The sequence below is a fragment of the Nesoenas mayeri genome (genome assembly GCF_963082525.1).
Source record: "Nesoenas mayeri genome assembly, chromosome: 20".
In the NCBI taxonomy this organism is placed as follows: domain Eukaryota; kingdom Metazoa; phylum Chordata; class Aves; order Columbiformes; family Columbidae; genus Nesoenas; species Nesoenas mayeri.
Window position 1 is genome coordinate 192,012 of NC_137569.1, and position 23,977 is coordinate 215,988.

At 42.9% G+C, this 23,977-nt stretch overlaps 1 protein-coding gene across 1 annotated transcript; it reads right to left on the reverse strand.

The window, feature by feature from the left end:
• Positions 1-123: 123 nt before the first annotated feature.
• SMTNL2 (smoothelin like 2) lies at positions 124-23,977 on the reverse strand (the record flags this gene model as incomplete). Its single annotated transcript, XM_080356925.1, has 11 exons — positions 124-149; positions 2,929-3,033; positions 3,630-7,622; positions 9,882-10,033; positions 11,358-11,475; positions 12,027-12,197; positions 13,563-13,638; positions 15,179-15,232; positions 15,916-16,155; positions 17,194-17,281; positions 23,573-23,977. 9 exons carry the CDS (start codon positions 23,975-23,977, stop codon positions 7,496-7,498), a joined length of 1,431 nt encoding a protein of 476 aa, XP_080213051.1. The 3' UTR covers positions 124-149; positions 2,929-3,033; positions 3,630-7,495.

The window sequence follows — 23,977 nt, forward strand, 5'->3', positions numbered from 1 at the left end:
GATTTCTGAGACTCCGTACTGGAACGCTGCATCTTGTTTGCAATGTCCCATTCTGAGGGATTAAACTTGGGTGGAGCTTGCAACAGTCTGGCCATTGTTTTTTGGAAAGTTTCTGGCTATAACGCAGGTCAGTTCTTGGAATGTTTAACCTGAAAACAAGAATAGCATAATATTTGGATACAGAAGCAAGAAGAGGAGAAGACAGGTCCATGAGACTGAGAAAAATTCTTGCCTCTTTTGCCTGCAAAATGACATAGGTATAAAAAGACTTCTTGCTCAAGGCTCCCCAAGACTTTGCTAAGGTGTGGGGAGAAAGTCCAGAGTGGGAGAATGAAGAAACAGAAGGACTGGCGAATGGATGCTAGAAGAGAAAGAAGCTTGAAAGTGGAACTGAGAGGAAAAGATGGGCTGTCAGTGATAGGAAGGAGAAGCAAAGGGAGACCTGTGAGGAAGGACAGAACTACTAAATGAACAATCACAGAAAACTGAGAAAAAATGAACAAATATAAAAGATAAATAGGCTCCCACAGATTATAGAAGTAAATATGAAGAAAAGGTGCATGAACTCTAGGTTGTAAAAAAAAAAAAAAAAGTAACAGTCATTAGGAAAAGAGAAAACAGGACCGGAAAAACTGAAGGAGGAAATGCAGCAAGTAAATGAGGAAATGGAAGAAAAGTCTAGGAAGGACTAAAAGACAACAAAGCATAGTGAGGGCACTGGTTTATGGCAGGGTGAAACCAATGCCAAAAATACATGCCAAGTCACAGCAGTTAGATTATCAATTTTCCTGTTCTTGCACTATACTCATCCAGTGTTCCTGAGGCAACTCCTCACCCTAAATGCGCACAGCTGCTCCTTAGCAACACACAGCTTTGCCCATAACTCAGCACAGGTACCCTTAAGCCAATCACCCTTCTCCCTCACACACCTCTTGGCTGACACTGCTTCTAGCCTGGACTGCTCCCAAGGTCAAACAAACCCGGGCTAAGTGCCGTGTCCTCAGTTCCCCTTCAGTGGGCAGGGGTTTGCTCTTGACTGTCTTCCAGCCTTAATCTCCACAGCAGCGGTACATAGTCTCTTTTAAAATGTGCAACTAAATATTCCAAGAGGTGGCTCAGAACAGCACGGAAGGTAAACAAACCAGTTGCCATGGGAACACAAACACTGTCTCTAGCAACCTTCTGCTGTAAGCACCAGGTGGAAGCCATGTAGCACACACAAGCCAGTGGTACTTTCACCCATTCCCAGTTAAGATCTGTCTAGAAATAAAAATCTATTGTTTGTACATTAATTGAGATAGTTCCTACAGCTTCAGACAGTAATTTTTTATCAATTTATCGCAGAAATGCATAAAGATTGTGAAAGCATATGAAGTATTTACTATCTAAAATGTCAGTCATAAAATATCTTCAGCAATATGCTCTTTGTGGCAACTATATTCTTTCCTGGAACAAAAGTGATCAGAAGCCAGACATAAGAAATGAACAGAAGAGTATTACGTCGGTTATGCCCCCTCTATATAACCTTGATGCAACTTAGATCAGATCAAGGTTTCTCAGAGCTCCTAACAAAGTTCAAAGAGATTGCAAAGTGATAAAGAAGCAGGTAACATTGGTCAAAAGAAGTTGAGCTAGTTCAAGACAGAAAAGTGGGAAGCAACTGGAATTGTTGGCTGCAAATACAGTGCATTGATGACAGCTAGAAAGCTTCTGCTGATCTTTAATTTCAAACAGTAGCTAAATTCTGTCAGTGATCATTAAAACTGTTAACTACAGTGCCTCTCATGGTAGCTGCCATGTAAACAGAAATCTGCATGTACACCAGAAGAGCAAAAAAAGGGGGCTGGCTGAAGAAACGCTGTCTTACATTAAAATGCAGGTATTTCAGAGTTAGCCAAAGAAAAATACAGTCTTCAGAAGAGAGAGGGTTGACATTAGAACTGAAGCCACTAGCCTGAGAGAAGGACCTAGAGATTCAAGAAGCAGCAAGGAAAATGAACAATATATGCTAACTGATGCAGGAGGGTAGAAAGCTGTGGTCACAGACACTCAGAATGCTCCTGATCCACAAGGCAAAGCAAACCTATGACTAGGCTGAACACTGATCAAAATTACAAAGACCACTACTGGGGTGGTCCTGTAAACCAGTTTATATGGTACTGCACACATAAAGTCTGCAACTATTTGTACAGGAAAGTGATGCTTCTATGTGCTGTCCCTTGATTTGTACATTCTGGCCTCCCTTGGTCTAGATTCCCTAATGAATATTTTTTTAGCAGAGTCTTAACATGCTAAAATGAATTGGTTAAAAGCAGTAATTTTTGTCATGTGAACAGCTGGAGCAGGAACTGGAGCCATTTCCATAATGACTGAAAGGTTTCTAATGACTTAAGTAGATCTGAACTCAAAGCAAGTTTGAACAAAGTTTTACTTTGGCCAGTGTGGGTCACAGAATACGTAGCGGGCTGCATATTGGTCATCTTCCACAAGTTTTTATTATCTGTACTCTCAGTAACATGGCAAGGCTTTTGAAAATATGAGCAAATTAAAGATGGATGGCAAAATTATTCATAATAAGCTGAAATGCTCAGATATCTGAACAGTGGTTGAGAACCACAAATGTCTTATGTTTCTGAAAACAAGCTCAGTCACTTTGAAAGCCAAGGAATCCACAACTGATGGTCCTCAAAGGCACTATTGTAATACCGATGAGACTTCATGCGGTTTTGATCTGAAAACCTAGTATCCCATGCTGGACTGACCCAACTTGTGAAGGACAAAATAATGAAGTAATTCATCTGTAGCTACCAACTCTAAATCTGTTCTTCATTGTTAGCTGACCAGAAAATATTATTTCCTTTTAAACTGTTAATACAAAGTTTACAACTGATCCTTTAATATGAATTATACAACATACCAAAGTTTTACCTTTGGTGGTTTTCAGGGGTTATATCATTGTAGACTTTCTGAAGTTGACAACTGTGCGCTGATCATCAAACAACACAGGCAAGATCAGCTCAGCAGCTAGGACCCCTTAGAAAAGAATGAAAATGAAAACGCTTGTTAATACCCGAAACCCTCTAGTAATTTAGAAGGGGAGAAAGTGACCCCGACGCAGGTTTGGGTCTGTAGCCGCTCGTACAGGCTCCGCCCCGGCCCGGCTCCTCCCGCGGGCAGCACAACGGCTGCAACACTCCCCTCCGTCCCCACCTCAGCGCCGCCTTCGCGCCCTCAGCGCCGCCACCGCGCCCTCAGCGCCGCCTTCGCGCCCTCAGCGCCGCCACCGCGCCCTCAGCGCCGCCACCGCGCCCTCAGCGCCCCCTCAGCACCGTGTGTCTCAGCAGCGGCTGCCCGCGCGCTGCTCGCTAACGGCCGCAGGCGCGCGCGCGGCGGCAGCAGCGCCCACCCCCCCGCGCCGAGCTCGCGCTGCGGGCCGTGCCGCGGGCGCCGCCGGGGCTGCTGAAACCCGCATCGCCTTTCGCACACAACACATATGGATGAAAAGGCAGATCCTTCTTGGTACCGAAGTACTGGCAGGCTAACGCTGCTGTGCTGCTGAAATACTGTTCACATACCACATCCCATACAAAGGCCTTCATAAAGGATTTTACAAAGGAGCAGCTCCTCACCTTGGTGAATTGTGTCTGGATGTAGAAACTGGGTTCATTATTTGTCAAGAAGTGGTCAAAGTCCTCAGAGTCTGGAAAAATACATTTTCTGGGGAGAAGTCTAAGCAGCATTAATGAGACTAGATCTAAATGTGTTGCCACGTTCCTTATTGTGTATTAAAAACACCACAGTCTCATTCTTCAGAGGATGAAACTCATCCAAACTGCTGTGAGTTGGAGTGGGAGAATTCTCCAGGCTGAGCTGACGCTGCAGCATTAACTGCTTGCTTTCAGTCTTGCTGAGCTTGCCAAGCAGACTAAGGTAACAAGTCTGGGTTCCGGTGTTCCACCAAGTGTCTGGAATCACCTCCGATCAGGAAAGGCTGAGAGAAAGTTGGGGGTTGTTCAGCCCAGTGAAGAAAACACCCTGGGGAGACCTTATTACGGCCTTTCAGTACTTAAAGGGAGCTTATAATAAAGATGTGGACAAACTTTTCAGTAGGGCCTGTAGCAACAGGACAAGGGGTAATGGCTTTAAAGAGGAGAGTAGAGTACATACAAGGAATAGATGTTGTACACGGAGGGTGGTAAACACTGGTGGTGGATGGCACCCTCCCTGGGCTTTATCTAGACATAAAGCTATTTTAGCATAACCAAAAGTGGTTTCTAAATGCACCTTAAAGGAATGCCAACTTTTGTTAATATTTTGGACGCTTTAAAACTATCTCTGTAAACCAGGGCAGGTTTAAATTAATGACAGAGGGTGAACCATGAGGGCTAGTTTTACGCCTAATTACATGTATCCAGGAGTTCTGCACTGCACTGGTTTGAGAATATGTTTAAACACTTTACTGGAAATGGCACACACAGAGACAACTGATGAAAGGCATCCATCCAATAACTGTACTTCCAAGGAAGAATAATCCCCTGTTGTGGTAAGCTATATGCAAGCATAATTTTTAAAAGCAGGTGATGTCTCTGCTGAGATTATTTTCAAAACTTTGCACAGAGCAAATTGATCTAGCCCTTAAAAGTAGGATCAAGTTGCCAACAGCCACCTTAAACAGCACCGAATTTTAGATACAGTGCAGAAGCAGTAGAAAAGCCAGGAAACATTCCATCTCTGTAAAATATATATTACGCTGACTTAATATATCATTCTCTTGGTCACTCATGCAAAACACATTTACTGGCGCACACTCTGCATATTTTTTGAACTAAAAATACTAAAAAAGCCCAGCAGCAGGCATACATTACACGCTTCGATTTCAATTTAATTGTACAATCTTATAGTCAAGGTTACTCATACAGATCAGACCTCGCTTCATGCACAAAGCTGTAGGTTTTTCTAAAATTACGTCATAGCACCATCTTCCCCATTTTCTTACAGATGAACCACCAGCAGTTAAAATCAGCTTACAGTCTTCCACTCCCCTGCAGTCTGCTGGTAAGCACCAAGTACTTTTACCATCACCTCTCTGAAGTGGGAAGACTTTAGAAAACTGTGCAGCTTCTGGGTAGCTGTGAAAACAAGCCAAATTATAGAAAGGATGTGAACTCTGCCAGGTGGATTGGCAATAATTTTACTGTCTAAATCTCCCTTTTATATAATTATTTGCTACTAGGTCTAAATTGGCCAAGGACTTACCTGTGTCTTTAGAACTTGCATCACACAGGAAAATCATCCATGACTTGGGACTGTGAAGGAATGTAATGTATAAGGCCACTACTACTCCTCTTGTAGCTACGACGGAACTTGGCTCTGCTAGTCAAGGACAAGTATTCTACTGTAAGAATGTAAATGTGTGTATTGCGTCTGCCAGTTGTAGACAGATTTCTCTTCATGCTTACTCTAATTCTTCAAAACACAAGCACAGTGTGTTGATTCTTACAGTGCATTCTGTGGAGCAACAGATGCACAGTTACTCCTCAGAATGATGGTCACTCAAGACAAAGTAAACAACTGAAGACGATGGCAGTCATATGACAAATACAAACAGCCCACCCAACCTGTGTCTACTTGCATCAAAGCTGTGAGATTAGCAATACCGAGGATCTCGGCAGTTTGACCAAGTACCTTTCAGATACTTCTATTAAGATGTGTATCTGGAAGTCCTTCACACTGTTTCCACAGTGTCATAGCAACCGCCCAGCTACACTTTTAACAGAACCTGATGATCCAGACCTTCAGCAGTTAACTGACACTTTACCTTTGTACACCTTTTTTTTTACTCCCGAGACTGGTAACAAAGCGGTTGCTTCATTCATGGTGTCTTAAGTAAACTTCACTAGAGAGGCTGAACTAAAATCCTATTCCAAATGCCACCAAACTTCCGTACTTTTTAAAACTGAAATTCAGAGTACACAGCATTATGACTAGGACAAAAATCTTCTAAGAAAAACTCTGTGTTCTTTTCACTGATTTTGTTACTTGTCACTTCATTCTAACAAGAAGCAGTAAATATGAAGAGTGTTTGACATATTTTATTATAAATGGTCACCAATACAGAACCAAAGTCATCTTTATAAATATAGCTATGAAAAGCACAAATGCAGATTAAAAAACATTCTCTAGCATGAGCAGAGGGCTCACAGCTTTCAGTTTTTACTTTCTATGAGCCAGTTCTTAGGAAAGAAATAATTTTAAAAGGCTTCTTTTTTTGTTTAAAGTATGCTTTTTAGTGGTTTTGTTTTTAAAATTGATTGTGTAAAACAAAGCTCTATTGATTTACCAAAGAGAAAACCAGAAAGGGTGACACAAGACCTTTTTGTAAATTTGGAATAATCCCACTGTATTGTGGTTTTAACACTAATTTAACTGAAAACGGAAACTAGTTGAAGGCATTTCAAAAGTCCCACATTGTTCACACTCTTTTTGGCATACTGCCTGTCCACCTCAGGGTCGCCACGAGGACTGAGCAAGCCGTAGAGACTTAGTTCCTGTCCACACTGCAGAGCTGCTCTCCCCTGGAGTCCAGTCAAAGTGGACTACAGCCTTGCTTTTATTACAACTGTTCAGAGGATTTTGTACCTTGCTAGCTCCGCCCTCTCCCATAATCCTAAATCATGCAAACATACGATCTCATACACAGGACAGCCCCAGCTGTTGCTGTTCCTCATGATCAAGAAATTAATCCACAACTGCCAGCAGTGGCTTTAGCAAGCCTCTAAGCAAATCACTTTAGATTTGACTTTTACAGACAAACACTGTTGTGTAACATGGTAGTTACCTGACATTGCAGCAGGTAAGAGGCTACGCTCTCTTTCTGCTTTAAGAGAACAGAGCAATGCCTGTTTGATATGTGTGTGTGCATGCGTGTGTGCTGGAAGGGAACGTGGGTAGAGCTGGAGGAGAGGCAATATTGCCCTAGTGGTTGAGTACTCCAGGTTATTTGCTAAACTGAATTCTTCTTGTCCATCTGCTATTTCTTTTGTGCTACACTAAATGAAGCAGTGGAATTGAAGGTGCTATCTTCTGGAGTTTTACCTGCATTTTAAAAAGGAGCACCTTCGTAGCAGAGTTACCTGTCACTGCATAAAACTCTGTCCCCAGCCTAACAGAGAAAGGAGCAGCAAATTAGTTTTCTGTGATCTTTCATCACAAGAATATTAAAAATCCAACCTAGTACTAGCATCAAAATGACAGCATTTGCCTTTCCCTATTTTCTTTTGTCTTTTTCAAACACATTTCTGTATTATTGCCATGCTGATGCAAGCAACACTTTGGGGCACGGCCCAGCAACACCATAGTCAGCCAGCCTCACAGTTGAATGTAAGAAAAGGGACAGTAAAAAGCAAGAAATAACACTGCGTTCCATTTACAAAAAGTCCCTCTTCCCATTAGCATACTGTACTTGACCCTTCTGGCTGGAGAGATGTCGATGGTCTTATTCAAAGTGTCGTAGATGATTGTACAGAGACTGGACGTAGGTGAAGACACACATGGGATCTGGCTTGTGACCCATCACCATCATGTCATCCACTTCTATCAGACGATCACATTGAGCCATTTTCCTGTAGTAATAATAAAACACACACAGCAAAGAGTTAAACTGAAGGCCTGTAACTATTTCCAGGATTCATTTGCTGCTCTGATTTGAGCATCACTGAGGCACTTAAGATATCCCATGATTTATCAGCTACATTTCATTTTACAATTCAATGGTCAGGTTCAGGTTGGATAATATTTTGTGACCGTGGAATACTCCTGCTCTTTCCCTCTCTTCCTCTATACCGTTATTTGATCCAAAATGCTGTAGGTTGAGGGGGGAAGGTGTTTGTCGTTGTTTGTGTTTTGTGGGGTTTTTTCTTCTGTTTGTTTTCTCTCACTCACATCCCTGATATCTGTAGCATGTAGCCCAATCTCACATTCCTCTGCCCAAGTCTCAGTAAGCAGGGTCATGCAAGTTTGCAAATCGTGAGTTTTTCTGGTTATTATATAGGAAAATTAGATGTGCCAATGAAGGCCCATGTGGCTGTGGACTGTTCTCCACCACCCCCACATCTTTAAGATGTGAGTGACTTGGACAACACTATGTCAGACGATCAGGCTGGAGAGCAGAGACCTGACTGAGATCTGGACCAGCAGAAGGAACACATCAGCTCAGGCCCAAGATGAAAAATCACAGGGACATGAAGCAATTTGATCAGCAGAACTCACACTGGGGTGAACAGCAATAACTGAGAGAAGAGCCTTTTCTGGCACCAGAAGAGAACCATTAGTTTAAAGACAATCACGGCTATGAAGTAGTCATTTCTGTACCTCGTATCTAATGATTCTTACTGTTGTGTGTATGTTGCTTTCTGTTCTCCACTATATGAGACAGAAAGAACACTGCAACTTTCCTTTGAGAGTGGCAGATAATTTTAACTTCAGAGATAAACCACCTAAAAGTGCCATAGAATCTCTTCCAAATCACGAGCAACAAACTTTTTTATATATACATATATGTGTGTGTATAAAAACCTTGTAATTCCCAAATGAATTCCTTTGCTAGGGTCTGTAATAAGGGGAGCCAAAATTATGCTAAGAATTTCCAAAAATTTTCTCTGGAATGGCAAATCCAGTCCTGTAAATGATTGCTTTAATTTAAAAAGCAACCAACCAAGAAAACATGCTCTGAAATAACCCCGGAGCTTCAATGTGGTGGTACTGGTGCTTCAATCTGTATCAAAAGCTGCAGGAAACTTTAGCCACGTATTCCCACATCCCGTTAGTATTCTGAAAGAATGTACTAAACCCAACTGTACACCACACAGAGTGTTCTTTCTTTTGCATGAGTCAAACAGCAAGTAAGAATCACTTTGTTATTGGGTCAAAAAAGTTACTATTTCTAGCTGACAAGTTCACACTCATAATGACTTCAACAAACAAGTTATTTAATTGCCAGGTAGACTGCATCTAAAAGGATCAGGATAGTGTGAATGAGGGTATCAGCTCTGTCCATTTTACAAACATGCAATTACCAGGTTGAGATACTGAGAAACTCTCAGCCTTGATCTAATTCTACTTAGACTGAATTCAACATTCATACTTGTTCAACCAAAGCAACGTGTAGACTGAGGTGAACCCTTCTGCAAAACTCGATATCAAAAATTAATCTGCTTGCTCCTTGCCATTCAGGGGTCACAGTTTTTCCAGAGAGGCTGGATGGATATATGAACATGCCTCAAATTCAAATCAGATATCAAACAGGTGGGATTGGCTAAGAAACTACAAGTTGTATGTATGTCCAGTTTCTGTGGACTGTCAGTAAACAATGGCTGCCTTATGTTCTATGAATTCAAATTTCTTCATTTACGACAGATAACAGCAAATTCCTTGAGAATCATTCATTACTCCAAGAATAAAGTAATTAAAAAAACCCCAAACAAACAAGAATAAACCACACACACATATAGGAGTTTTTTCCCTCTTTTGTCCAAGCATAACTCATGAGGCTGACGTCTCAAGTTCAGTGTGTCAGTGCTAAGGCTGGTGAGAATCACAGAAGTGAGAAAGCAGAATTCAGCTACTGCCTGAATCACTGTGAAAGACCTGAACATGGGCCTCCACTGAATTACCTTGTGCCTGGTAAAACCAGCTCTGATTTTAGCCTGTTGAGTCTCCTGTTTCTGCATTCTCTATGCAGAGCTGTATTACCTTTTTTTGGCACAACACATGTAAGCTAGTGAAACAGAATCTACAAGAACAATGACCAAACTCTTCACTGCTGCCCAGCTACATTAAACTTGAACTGTAAGCACTTCGCAGAGATCTAACGTGATACTCACTCAGCCATGGTGAAGGCCAGCTCAAAGTTCTGTTTGCGATTAGCTGGGTCAAGCTTATTATAATCAAAAGCTTCAGGAAAGAAAGAATGCACAAGAGCACAGAATGCCATCCCATCATTCCAGCTTGAGGAGAAGTTCTGGAGATCAATGTGCTGCCATGATGAAAAAGACATGCACGTTAATGAAACACAGGGGAACAGGGAAGAGCAGCTGCTTTTGCTCACTGCAGTTTTCTGTCCTCTCCCGCTAATCAAAGCAACAGAGCAGAGACTTTATGTTTCTCTTCCCCTTGTTGTATATCCATCACATTATTTGTATTCAGAGATACAATGGTAAGTTCAGCAATGAGAGCCTTTTGCTCGAAATGCCCAGACGCAAAACAGAGACACAGTCAAGATCCCCGATCCAAAGTCCACTGAAAATACTGGGAAAAATCTTGTCAACATCAGTGGGCTCTGGAGCACGCCCGATGCACCAGCTCAGTATCTGCAGAAATTAAGTACAGCACTTATCCCTGTGAAGTATTTATAATTGAAGAGCAGTTCCTTTTGTGGCTGTGAATAACACTAAAGACCATGCTTACTTGCTTTGCTTTTCAGTAAGGCCCAATTCAATGCCTGTTTACACACAGATAAGTAGAAACATAGGAAGAAATACAGGAAGAATTATGTCTACTGCAAAACCTGGTTTTTAGAACAATTGCGTATTGTTACTTTCAAAGTGAAGAGAAACGTATCTGGCTTCTTGTCTCAGGTTGCTTTCCCATCACATAAAATTCAAGCCCCACCTTTTCCGGTAGGCAACTAACAGTAATTTTTGCTAGTTCTGCTTACGTATGCTACAATTTAGAGTCCAGCAACAAAAAATGCATGTTTTACAATAATATTGAAAAAAACATATTACACACACACACACAAAACACGTAGCCAAAAAAGTTATTTCTGCTGGAAATTGCTTTGGCAATTACAGTTTAAGGCCAGGTAAAATTACCAAAATTTTAACCGCTGCGTTCTTTTAGCTACACCGAAGTTACCTCATAATTATTAGCTAACTAACAGCGTGTGATTCAACCTCCTGGTATTTGGTCTGCTGTGTGACAAAAGGGCCATAGTCTCGGTATACTAGCAAAATGTTACTCAGATCTTGCCACATATAATGCAAATGCAAAAATTACGGTCTGCAACTAAGAAAAAAAGTGCGAGTGTATACTGAAGTCCATATTCATAAGCATAAACATGTAGGCTTTCACACAAACAGCAATGCATTGCTTTGACAGACACACAGACTCTCACTCATGCAATCACTGACTGTCTTGAGTTGCTGCCCATGCAAACCGTGTTTGCGTTACCCGCACAAAACTGGACCTTGCGGAAGTTAATGCATTTGCTAGCACGTTTTACATTCATTTTTTTGAGTAGGCTTTTTTTGAAAATTCTTCTGAAAAAGACAGAGGTGAAAGTGCGAGCATGTCTTCACCTTGTATCCTATGGTTTTTGAGCGACACCAGTCTAACAGAATTTGTTTAATGCTGCTAGCGCTGGCAACTCCAAAACTCTGTGATCTCTTCAGCTTAGCTCTGGATTCTCCTTTTCCTCTGGAAAATTAACAGAGACCAAATTAAATTGCATTTTAGAAAAACTTAAACCTACTTGTCAGCATCATCTACGCATCCTTGCCCAGGCCAGCCCCTTCTGTCCAGGTGATATTTGACAAACACATTGCTGAAACCTCGACCTGTTGGTCCGGCAAGAAAAACTCCTTTTCATTTCACTAAAGCCAGGATTCCAAGACCTCTTATCTTTAAATCATGCCCTTCATCATGGTGCATAAACAACAGTTCGTGCTTTTGTTCCTTAATGAATGGCAACAGAAAGTCACTATATTCCCAGTCTCTTATAATGGCAGAGAAGGTAGCTTTCACAGCACTCCTGAAAGAAGGCAGCTGCTTCTTAGCTGAACAACTCCAAAGCCAGAGGAATCTGTACTTGTGAATAACCAGGGCTCGGTCTGTGAAGTCAGCGAAGTTATATGTGACCTCATATTGTCCCTTAGCTCAAAACCCTACATTGAGAGTGTTCTCCCACCCAGCTGTCAAATTAGTTTCCCATTAACAAACCCGTTCTGGAAACAAGGGGTGTGACATACTTTCCACCATCGTGTTCGAACTTCTCGAAAAGCGCTTTCCTGGCCTGTGCTCCTGTAGTCCGTGGGAGCGTCTGAGACCGCACCAGTTCTCGCCTCCTTTCAACCTGGCGACGTGCAGTGGGGGGAGAGGAGCGAGCGCTGGGGGCCGCATCACGGCAACTGTCAGCAGCACTGGAGAAACGTAACAGGAAAAGTATGTGGTTACACAAAAAGTAACTCTCTCCAGTGCTGGGAGTCAGCATAAAGGTCCAGCTGTTGCCTACTGTAGATCTCTCAAAACAGCTGTTTCGAGAGTACCTGAGTCAATCAAAAGCAACTTAAGTAAAAGTCAAAGTTCCATTGACAGAAAACAGCACGTAACTATAGAAGAGTCTATGGTGCTTCTACAGATGAGACACAGCTGGACAAGTCACAAATGCTTTGTAGCACAATTAAATACCTTTAAGAAAAAAGAAAAGGAAAAAAAAGTTATGGCCACATAGCAGCACTAAATCCCTTTAATTTCCAACTTCAGAGTTCCCGGAGGGGAAGTCACGTTTGAAAAATGGTACTTGAAGAGTAATTCAGGAAGTAGTTTTGAAACTTTTACTTGCAGTACACAGAATCCTGAGCTCATGTCCGTGTTGCTTCACTGACCATAAGCTGATAATGTGATTGAGAAATACAGGATTATATTCTGATTTGTGTTCATTTGAGCCATAAGCCACTTCATCATCACTAATGAAGTAAGCCACACATTGCATTTGAAAATATTTCCCATGACAGAGATGGGGAAACTGAGGCAAAGGGCTATGATATAGGTGCCACACATTCATTTCTGGTACAGATGGAGGTCAGATCTGACAGCAAGTTCTCTGGGGTGCTCAGTGTATCATAGTTCCAAAATCAGCACTTTGATATTTGAGTTATCTCAGAAGAAATGTAAAGCCCAATTTGGGATAATTTTCGAGGCAGATGCAAGCCGCATTGAAGAGATTTAAAGTCGCTGCCCTCCGCTTTTTCTTGATGGATATTTTGCACGCTGAGGATGCCTTGATATGCCAGTAGTAATTGTGATACCATGTAATCCTATACTAAGCAACTGCAACTCCGAGTTAATCAAGAAAGTGTAGTGGTCCTCAGCAAGGCATTTATTTACAAACTCAACTCTACGCTAGCCAAACTAAGGATATTTGACAGCAGCCATATATTGGTTTCCAAAAATAAGCCCAAAGTACAAATATCAACACAGCTAAGTATTTTTAAAAGTGTTTTCAAAGGGCCTGACAATGTGCTCCTCCTAACAAGAACCCACTGCTGGCACTGAGAGTTTTCCTAACACTGTAAAAATGCTGAAATCTACAATTGGATCCGCTTCAAACTGCTCTACAAACTGGTTTTGTCCCTTTCCAACTCTCTTCCACTTAGCCCTCATGAAAGCTCACAACCTTTAATGGGCTTAAAATACAGCACATGTTCTCCAAGCCAGCAGAACACCCGTCCCTTGAGACTATATTGACCACAATGGCCTAACAAAATATCAAGAAAAATGCATACCTTTTGCCAGTTTTGGTTCCACTACTTGTCCCATAGCTCACAGTTGAGACAGACTTAGCAACAGAAGTAGCATTCTCTGTATAAAGGCAAGAAAAACAAGATGCATCAGGGCGGAAATTCATTTTATCTCTTTTCCTCCTATGTCTTTAAACCATTTCCTGACAGACAGCCATGCGCTGATTTTTACTCACCACAGCGAAAGCTGCAGGCCTCTGCCTAACTCCCCGTGTGAGCTAACAACGTGGGGAGGGGTTTTCCCTAATGGTGCAATTCCTCTGCAAAATTGCTGCACTGCCCCGAGGACGGTGTAAATATACCAGGAACGGCTGTGGGAGGACGCCTGTGACAAAGTGCACTGAAAAGGCTGGATCGCTTCTTGCCGACCCCAGAGGAGGGCACACCGCCAGTGACATCCAGTCAAAGGAAGAAATGGTGCTACAGCTCAGCTTCTAACAGTCACTCTGACAGCCATAAGCAGTCCTGGGAAGTCTGCCATGACTGAGAGCATAATTTAAATTACCTAATTTCTACCAGGAAACATTTTAGTTTTTTAGCCACCTTTGAAGTCTGTTCTGCTTTAAAATCACGTTTGCATCTTCCTACCCCCACATCTGAGGTTCTACCTTTTGTACTTTGCCTTTTGGAGCCCAGCTCTAGACTCCAGCTATGCTCTGTAAATGCAGGACAATTGAGTAGATTGCCCAGTTTTAACAAAGTAAAGCCAAAAATTGTTGCATAATCCAGCAACTGATTTATTGAAGGCTCCTTCTACACATACAAAGAAGAAAGACTAGCATCCTAGAAGCAATCCAACCTGATCACTGTTCAAATCACTCTCTGAAAATGCTGAACTCTCCCCACTGCTTATAGAAAGGATCCAGATCAACTACACTTCTCACGTAACACACTCTGGTAAGTACCACCAAACAGACGTGACAAAATTGGGACCAAACGATTGTCAGATATTTGTGCAAATCTCAGAGGTTTTAAGATGAAGAAGAGTACGATCCCTATTATAGATGAGCTGCATCTTTCCTATACTGACACTTGAGACCAGTGTGAAATGCCAGTACGCTGTGTAGACAGCAACAGCTGGGTGAAACCAATCAGACGTACTTTTGGATAGAACTCAACTGTTTTTACTGAAATTAAAAATCCTCAAGGCATTTTGTCCTTTAACACATTCATATACAAAGGAAATTACCTACTGCTATTTTGCTCAAAGCAATTTGCTTCAATATCCATAGGGTGGGCCCATGACTTCCCATCTGCTATTACCTACCAGCTCAAATCTTCACTGTTCAAACTGTCTGTTCTGCCACACTTTTCTGGCACCTTTTGTTTCCACTGCACAGATTGACTAACAGTATACATGTACACCACCGTGCAGGTAAAGATCCATACCCCTCACTTTGAACTGACTGAGAATCTGATACAGCAGAACGAGTTTCCGTGGTACCTGGGAAACTGAACCAGCTCGCAGTCTTGTTAGCAATTTTAATATTACCATACACCTACCAACTAATTGGAACTACATGCTCTAATCTGAATCCCCCAGATGTGGATCATCACTCTCAATGTGTATTGCATAAGGTCATACTGATGGGAACACTCACCTCCAGTGGCAGATGACTCCACTGTTCTCACCATACTTGAGTTCCAGGCCCTGGCTGAAAAAGCAGAAAAGACAAAAAAGGCAGGCTTTGCTACACTGATAGCTTTAGTAAAGATAAAAGTTGAAAGAATAATCCACAAATAATCCCTGTCTCTTGCTGGCAATTCCATCTGGTCTCTCTCTGTAATTTCTGACCCATATATATAGTCTGATGTGTAAGTGAATGACTTCAATATGTATGAGATTTCTTCCTTTTTGCCTTTAGATTTAACTCAACTTAGATATAAATAAGATTCTGCAATCACTCGTATTTGCATATATGTGTCAGTCTGCTGTCAGTCATTCCTCCCTCCAAATTAACGTTGAACCTGTTAGCCAAATGTCTGCTTAACTTCTCAAGAGGCCTCAGGTCTCAAAACAGTAAAAGCTCCTCCAAATTTCACTAAAATAGCTGGCCACATTGAAGAGATACTATTCAGTAACTGTGCTAGAAGATAAGCTATACTATGAACTCAGCTATATTAAGCAGCAAAAATTCTCAGCAGCTGTGACATTTTAGCCCAGAGCTCCTACTAGGACCCCTGATATTCTAAATCAGTGTCCCACCATGGGATATGCAGACAGAGAAGTGAGGTTTCATAATCACCACTAGGTCACCGGACAATTCCCAGAGCACTAGTTTCTTGAAGTTAAGACACGGGACGCAGCTTCGGCAAACAAATTATTTCTGTCTCTTACCCGACTGGTCGGAAGGTTTCACGGCCAGCGCGGTTTTGCTCTTGCTCTGCCCCAGCAGCCCAGCGGGCGCGTTGGCTGCTCCGGCTGAGCAGACGGCCTCTCCTGAGAGCTTCTCTGGAACCCTGGTGACTGCAGTAACGGGAAGGTGGGGCATCTGCAAGGTGACTGCAGGGGCATGGGCTTCAGGCAAAGAGTCTGACCTTTGAAAAGAGGTCAGTTCCTGGCAGAATTTTGCCTGACCTAGTGAATAAAAAGAAAAGGAGAGAAGATTATTTGCAGATTTGTAACAGAGTTACAAACCAATTTCTATGCAAAATCTTCGCATGTCATTGGAATTATTCCCCCAGTTCTCTCTGTGGGCCATTATACCATTTACAGCACACTGCAGAAACAACCCTAGTGTAACTGATCCTTGCAGCGATCTCAGCAAGAACAGCTTCTCTGGGGAGACCTTATTGTGGCCTTTCTGTACTTAAAAGAAGCCGGTGAGAAAGATGGGGGCAGACTTTTTAGCAGGGCCTGTTATGATAGCACACGGGGGTAATGGTTTTACACTAAAGAAGGGGAGATCCAGGATAGACACGAGGAAGGAATTGTTGCCCCCGAGGGTGGTGAGAGCCTGGCCCAGGTTGGCCAGAGAGGCGGTGGATGAACCATCCCTGGAGACACCCCAGGCCAGGCTGGACGGGGCTCTGAGCACCCTGAGCTGGTGAAGATGTCCCTGCTCATGGCAGGGGGGTTGGAAAAGTCCCTTCCAAACTAAACCATTCTATGACTCCATGATTAATCCACTAGCATCAGCGGCCCGTAAGCTCCTCCGCTTCCTCTGTGCAGCCCCCACGCCCAACCTCCTGCGATGGGTCAGGAGTCAGCATTCTTGCGCTTTTCGTGGTTTTATGAAATGCTGTGTGCCTCGGGGTTTTCGAGAGAATCGAGACATTACGTCCATCCTCCACTGAATGACGACGGAAGTGGACAGGTAATCTGCAAAATGTTTTTGGATGCGAGGCTACAATGACACCCAGAATAGCAGGCCTTATGATCACTAGTGCCTCCAGATAATGTGACAGTAGTAGTCTCTCATTTATGGATGCTTAACAATAAAGTTAAGGTTTAAAAGCTGAACTCCTGATTAGGAAATAAAGTTAAATGGTATCAGTGACACAGTACGATACCCATAGCAGATTCTAATGCTTCCAACATGTAAGAGTTGCTCTGTGACTGCCAGGATCAGGTATTTTACAAGTAATGCTACTTCATTTCATTCCTTGTTCCTACCTGATGAACACTGATGCCCATTTTCAACAATGGAAGAACTAAAAACTCTTCTATACTCAGGTTTGTGGTGGCCATCCAGCTCCACACTCTGTCAGAACAGACAACAGAAATGACAGCTGAATTTCAAACAGAAGCAAAAGTCAGAGGAATATCCAGAGACACCTGCCAAGAACATGTCTTCCTTGTGCTGGTGAGCCCTAGGAGGGGTCTTCCACTTGGTTAGATAAAGGTACCACCATGCACTGTGAAGGTGATAAACAGAAGACTTTGCACAATAGTAGACAGACTGGTTGAGACTGCATAAAATGCTAAATCCTCTGCAGGTTTTTCTTCTGTTTGCTACAGAAGAAAGGACACTCTGATAATGTATCGTAAAAATATTACATAAAGTAAGGATGATCCTAAGCACTTTACAGCTGCATTATGATCTGCAACATCTGCAAGGACAGTATTTTCTGGAAAAAGCAAAATTTTTTCTCATTATGTTTGCCAATATAATTCCAGAATCATCAGCCAATATTTTTTTCCGGAGTTCGTGGTTGTTGTTGTTTTGGTGGGGTGGGGCTGTGTGAAAAATCACAAGAAACTACATTAATTTTGGCTGCAGGAACTAAAGAAAGAAGAAACTGCGTCACGGACACACAATTACATCAGTTTAAAAATGCAGCTTCCAAGAGCCAGCATATACAAACAGCAGACTGCAATCTCCCACACAAAGTCCATAAAAAAAGTTGTTATTCTAGACAGATATATAACTACCAGATTGTCCAAAAATGTGCCATTATAAACATAATCCAGGATTCAATCTAAACAAGTTTTTTTTTTTCTTTTTTACAGACAGACAGACTGAAGACAGATACTGAGGAAGATCTTATGCTACAGGTAAGTATAAAAACAACAGAACATAACAGAAAAGAGGCAGGGTGTATACAAGTAGTAACTTAATTTGTCTCTGCTCTTCATACACACGAAATACAGAGCAAACTGGTGGTTTAATTTTATTTATTTATTCCATAGCTTCATCACAAATTATTAGAATAATTTATTTATAGGGTGAAAAAATATATCTCATGTAAAACACAGAAACCATACAATCAATTTAAGATAAACCAACAAAAATAGTTTATTGGAACTTGTCTGCTGTTTACCATGCATCTGTCTACAGTCATCCAAACTTAACACCAGACAACAATGTTAACAGACCCTGGAGATTCTTTAAAAGCATTTAATCTTGTTAGATGATGCAGAGTGCACGCACTGTTTTAATATCCATTACTTGAGATACCAGAACCTTCGTCACCTCAGGTACAAATACCAGTCAACTGCTGGGAACTGTGATCTGAGATCTTGCTAAGAATTTTTTAACTAGTATTAGATTACAGTAAGGCAGCCTAAACACAATTTTGTCAGAGAGTGTGCAGTTGTGGGCTTAGATTTTGATCCTCCTAGAAATTTAAGTGTCAACCTCCAGCTGATTTGAACGGAACACAGGTGTACGCAGCAGAATTTGAGTTACAAGCTTACACACCTAAAAGTCGAGGAAAATCCTTCTCTTGACTTTAAGGCTGGGCCCCACATCCTCAGATCACAATTGGTATCCAGGCTTTTAAAGACTAGAGCACAATTTGGAGAAACCACTCAAGTGTGGTAAAACCTCATTGACTTGACTTCAAAATGAGGACCTACTGCCTTGTATATACAAATATATATTACAATAAAACACAGAAAGGAATGGCAACAAGACACTGAGATACTGTGAATGCTCTTTAAAGTTCAGCTTGGATGCTGCATTTTATTATATTAGGTTGCATACTATTGTTTAACTTCGGCTCAGATTCTCGTGTCAATTATTTTCTACACTACGTATGGAAAAGAGATGGGATCACCTGGATATGATTTTCATACAACACAATACAAAGTTCAGAAGAGGACTGGAGACTTCCCAAAAATGTGGAAGATGTACTCTCGGAAGACTTGTAAAGGTTTCTCAGCCAGGAGCTTTCCTTTAATTCTCTTGTCTAATTTCTAAGTCAGTGACCTTCCCGGTGTCATATGTGCACTTAGGTGCTCTGCTAGGTAAGAGCCCAGAAGGTACATGATGAGCCAAAACACTCCTTAGTCTGTTTACCACTAAAACGCATGAGAGGATGCTTAAAACAAAACAAAGCACACACACACACAAAAAGCAGACAAAAAAACCCCAACAACCACAAATCAGAACACTCGCAACAACCACCACCACCACTCAAGCAACCACACGCTCCCGCACGCTTTAGCACAACGCTGCTTACAGCACTGTTAGCCAGACCCACGGACTCCCACTGACACCCACTAAAGGCTCAGGTTTACCCAGCACAGCGGGGAATTAGAATGTCCATTCCACAAACAGGTTACGTTAGCCTGCTTTAAGATAACACTGCAAGTTCCACAAATCAAATCCGTAATGAAGTTCAGTATATCAACCCAAATGAGAAGAACTTCTGTTTCATTTTATTTTCTGTCTCTCTTTCTTATTTGAAAAGAAAGGAGAATAAACTAGACTGGGGAAGTTGGAATGTTCAGAACTTCTCACCCTTTCCCAGCATTTAAACCTTTCTCACAAGCAAAAGCACTACAATTCAGCTATCTAGGATCCACTGATTGTTGTGGGATCTCTCCCATTTAGAGGCTTCATCACTGACAGGTCTTCAGAAGACCTCACATCAACAAGGTACACTCTTTCAGCAGTTACTCAGCTTAGGCCCAAAAGGAGTGATCGAGTTCTTCTGCAAAGCTAGTCTGCAAACTTTTTTCACAACGCATCACCAGAACAACTTCTTTAGAATAGCATTTGTCTCTCCCGAGAATTAAAAATGGTTTTCATTTTTATACCATCTGCTATTCCCACAGAGAATGCTTCCATAGGCACATAGTCTGACTTACTGCCGCTAAAATAGATCTGTGTCATTGTATCCAGGTCTTTTGACCTGTGAAAATAAAATTGTTTTGAAACTTTTATATCTGTCAAGAAGGTACTAGGCTTAGTTATCACTAGCTGCCAGGATTAACTTGAGAAAAGTACACCAAATATTAATCGTACAAACCATGCAGAATCAGGGGTTCTGAACTTTTATACCTGTATTTAGTGTAATTGAGACCCTAGTCAACAATGACTGACCATTTCCAGAACTGAAATGGAAAGCACAGCTCATGCAGCTCACTAGAATGTACTCATGGCATATAGTTAGAAGTGTTTAGCCTTTCGTGTCAACCATTATGATCTGAACACGTCAAATACCTGTGCAGACTGTAAACATGAATCTACTTTATATGCTGGGGAGTGGGGGTGAGCAAAACAGTCAAATGAGATGGTCATCGCAAAGATCATGTAGTATCCTGAACACCGAACTGGTTTCCTAATGAAGTGACAGGTGCTGCATTAATTTATTTTATGCAAATCTGATTACCACATTTTGGCTAACGCTAACAGCGCTGGGGAAGAACCCGATACCAGGCTGGAGGAGGGGAAGGCCAATGTGCTAACAGAACGCCGGGAGGATCTGGGATCAGATTCTACTGTGCACTTAGTAGTGTCAGGCTGAAGTACTTTTAAATCCACTTTGTTTGGAGATGCCCAGCTCCTGACAAACCCGTGTGTGCAACAGTACTTCCCGTGTCAATGCTGGCCACATAGATTGTAAACAGCAGGACAGGTACCTACACCTGTGCTTAATGATGAGAAGTACTCATTTGTACAACTTGTGCGACGACAACAACAACATGACGAGGAACTGGTGAAGCTGGAGAAAAGAGAGTTAACGCCAATGTTTTGCGTGTCTTAGGCTTGCTCTTAGAACTAATCTCTCTCTAGCTCAGAAGTTTCTGGGTAATGTAGGGTGATAATACTTCCCACAGCTGTATGGCTAATGGAGTTCCTCCTCCACTGCAAAGAAGTTAGACCTTGCAGATCCATAACTGGAAGTTGCTATACAACAGGCAAATATCGTAACCCAGTAGTGAAAATTCCATACATTCAGAAAAAGTAAGCACCAGGTCATGAGATTATAAAGAAAAGAAACACAATTTTAACTTCCTTTCTGAGCCTCTAAGGTGCTCATCTGTCTTCAAGCTTTTGCCTACAATAAGGTCAAACTGTAGAAGAATGACAGACAAATGAGATTCCTCTCTCGCAAATGAGATACAATAGTCATCCAAAGTCTTTCATAAAAGCACCAATTATCAAGAGGGTCACAATAAAAATCACTGGATTTAGAAATGCTGTTTATCTGCAAGAGAAACTTCCCTCTCTTGTTACTCATGCTGGATGAAATAGATGCTTCACTTTGGTGAACAGCAACACCACCACAGTCTTACGCAATGCAAGACTTGACACTGTTCCTCGCATATGAAGAGATCATTGATACATCAAAAATGGGGAATGATGAAACGCGTGAAGAAATCCAAACAAGGCTGCTAGACATCAGCAAGACCGGCACCACATTTACCCCTTAATTCTCCTACTAGTAATCCATTGCCTGTCAGAAAACACAAGCATTCTTTATCCGTAACCAGTCCTGCAGCTTCAAGAAACCTTGAATGCCCTGAGCATATTAGGAAAGCTTTTGCACATGGAATAATCACTGCAGAAAAATAGAAGCAGTACTTTTCACAGAATCTGCGGGAACACTTTTTTCATTACAGAGAATCTGGGTGACCAGCACATTAACGAATGCTTGTTCTACAGCCATTTGAGCACAGCTACATCTGAGCCTTACCCACAAAATCATGTTTTCACTGCATGCATTTGCTGTGTGTAGCTCTAGCTGCATCCCCCATGGTTCTCAGTACTGAAATTCCTTCTCGATCAGCCATGCTAATTCAGAAAGTTGTCCAGCCTTCCAGGGAAAACTGAGGGAGGGCACTGAAGAACTATCAGTACTTAAGTGATCTTCCCTGAACCCTCAAAGCAAAGCGGGAAGGTACCGATCCAAACAAAAGCTCATTTTGTGTTTTAATGCAGACTGATACTTAAAGTTGGATATTGCCATAACCTCTATGCAAGACTTCACAAAGTGTGAAGTACACACTTCAATGTAGGCAGTGGTGATGGAGCAGGCAACATCGTGTGAGGGACCCCACAACCCCACCCATTCCGTGTCACTAAGCTCACTCCTGTTCCTTGCAAAACGAACATGTGTGGATGGCTCCGTGGAACAAAAAGGAACGATTCTAAAAGTCACGTGTACGCTGCTTACCCTTGTCATGTGGGGGAAAACGCAGCAGTTGCCACGACTATGCTGGAACAATGCATCCAGCAGGAGCTCTACCTTTGGACTCATCCTGGCTGTGGCAAGCCCTATGCCCCCATTCTTCTGTCAATAGGAATAAAAAGTGCTGGAATGCAATACAGACTCTCTGTTCACTCCTCGTGATTTAGCCTTGAGTGAATTTCATTTCCAAGCTTTTATTTTCCATCCCCAAAGCCTGGATAGACCACAGACCACCTTTCCATGCTCCAACAGCCTTAAAGACCCCCAAAGACATGGCTTAGTCAACATTACCCAAAATAGGCTGTCAGCTGTGAAAGCCAAGTCTCTAGTATCACATAGTTTTATGGGACTGAATCACAGTGTACTGTCTGGCTGCCACCTCCTGGCGTCAAAGATTGTACAGAGCTCTCAGCTCTTTCCATAGTTGGACACACAAAAAGTATTACACAAAACATCTCAGTGCCAGCTGAGCTTCCCACTGACTGAGGTTTCCACACACTGAGCTACAAGGCTCCACTATGTTGCACAAAGAGTTTTATCACCAAGAGGAATGTGTGTGCTTGTCCTAGTGCAGGTCATGCAGAACACCGCAGCTGGTGTAAGGCCCACGTCTCAGCAAAGAGCTGCAACAGTGTGGGACAGTGGTTGCACAGCAAAACTCTCACTGCAGGATGCTAAGTCACTCTCTTAGGAAAACATGCTACTGCCTGCTATACGCTGAGCTGTTCTCCTTTGTAAGCCTGCCAGCTGGCAAACAGCACTGCTGGCACACAGATCCCCTGAATCGAGTCCAGAAAGGATACACAGATATTCACATATGTACGTATATTGATAGCTGAGACTGCCTCAGCTTCTCTTCTTACTTCTAACCATACTGAACTGACATGTTGCCACTACTCTAACCAATATCCCAGTTTGACCAAGCAATGCCATAAACAGGAACATCGCCAGATAGCATGAGGGCCAAGACCATCTCTCAGAGCACCTCCCCAAACCCCATTTGACCCTGCACTGCAGAAGTGGAGCCCCGTGCCCCCAAACGTTCCCCATGCCAGCGCAGATCCTGGCAACACCCGTGAAGCATCTGCTCATGCACCCTCTCGGCCCTCGCTCCCACCGCCAGCACTTACTTGGCTCCGCCCGGTGGCCGCTAGCTGGGCCTGGCTAGAGAACCTGCGGCCGGCCGAGCCGTGCCCCGGGGGCCCGGGCCCCGCGGCCGGGGCGCTCCCTGCCTCCTCGTCCGCCCACTCCTGCGGCAGCCCCGCCGACCGGCCGAGGGCCTCCACCTGCCGGGTCAGGCGCTCCAGCTGCGCCCGCAGGCGCCGGTTCTCCTGCTGCAGCTCAGAGACGGTGTGTGCCAGGGGGCTGGCGAGGCGCAGCACCTCCTCCACCTGCCGGCCCACCCCGTGCTTGAACACCTGCATGTCCTCCTGGATCTCCCGGACGGCGCCGCGCAGCGTGTCCTCGTAGCGCCCCAGGGCCTCGCAGACGGTCTGCGCCTCCCGGCCGTTCGGATCCCCGGTCCCGCTGGCCAT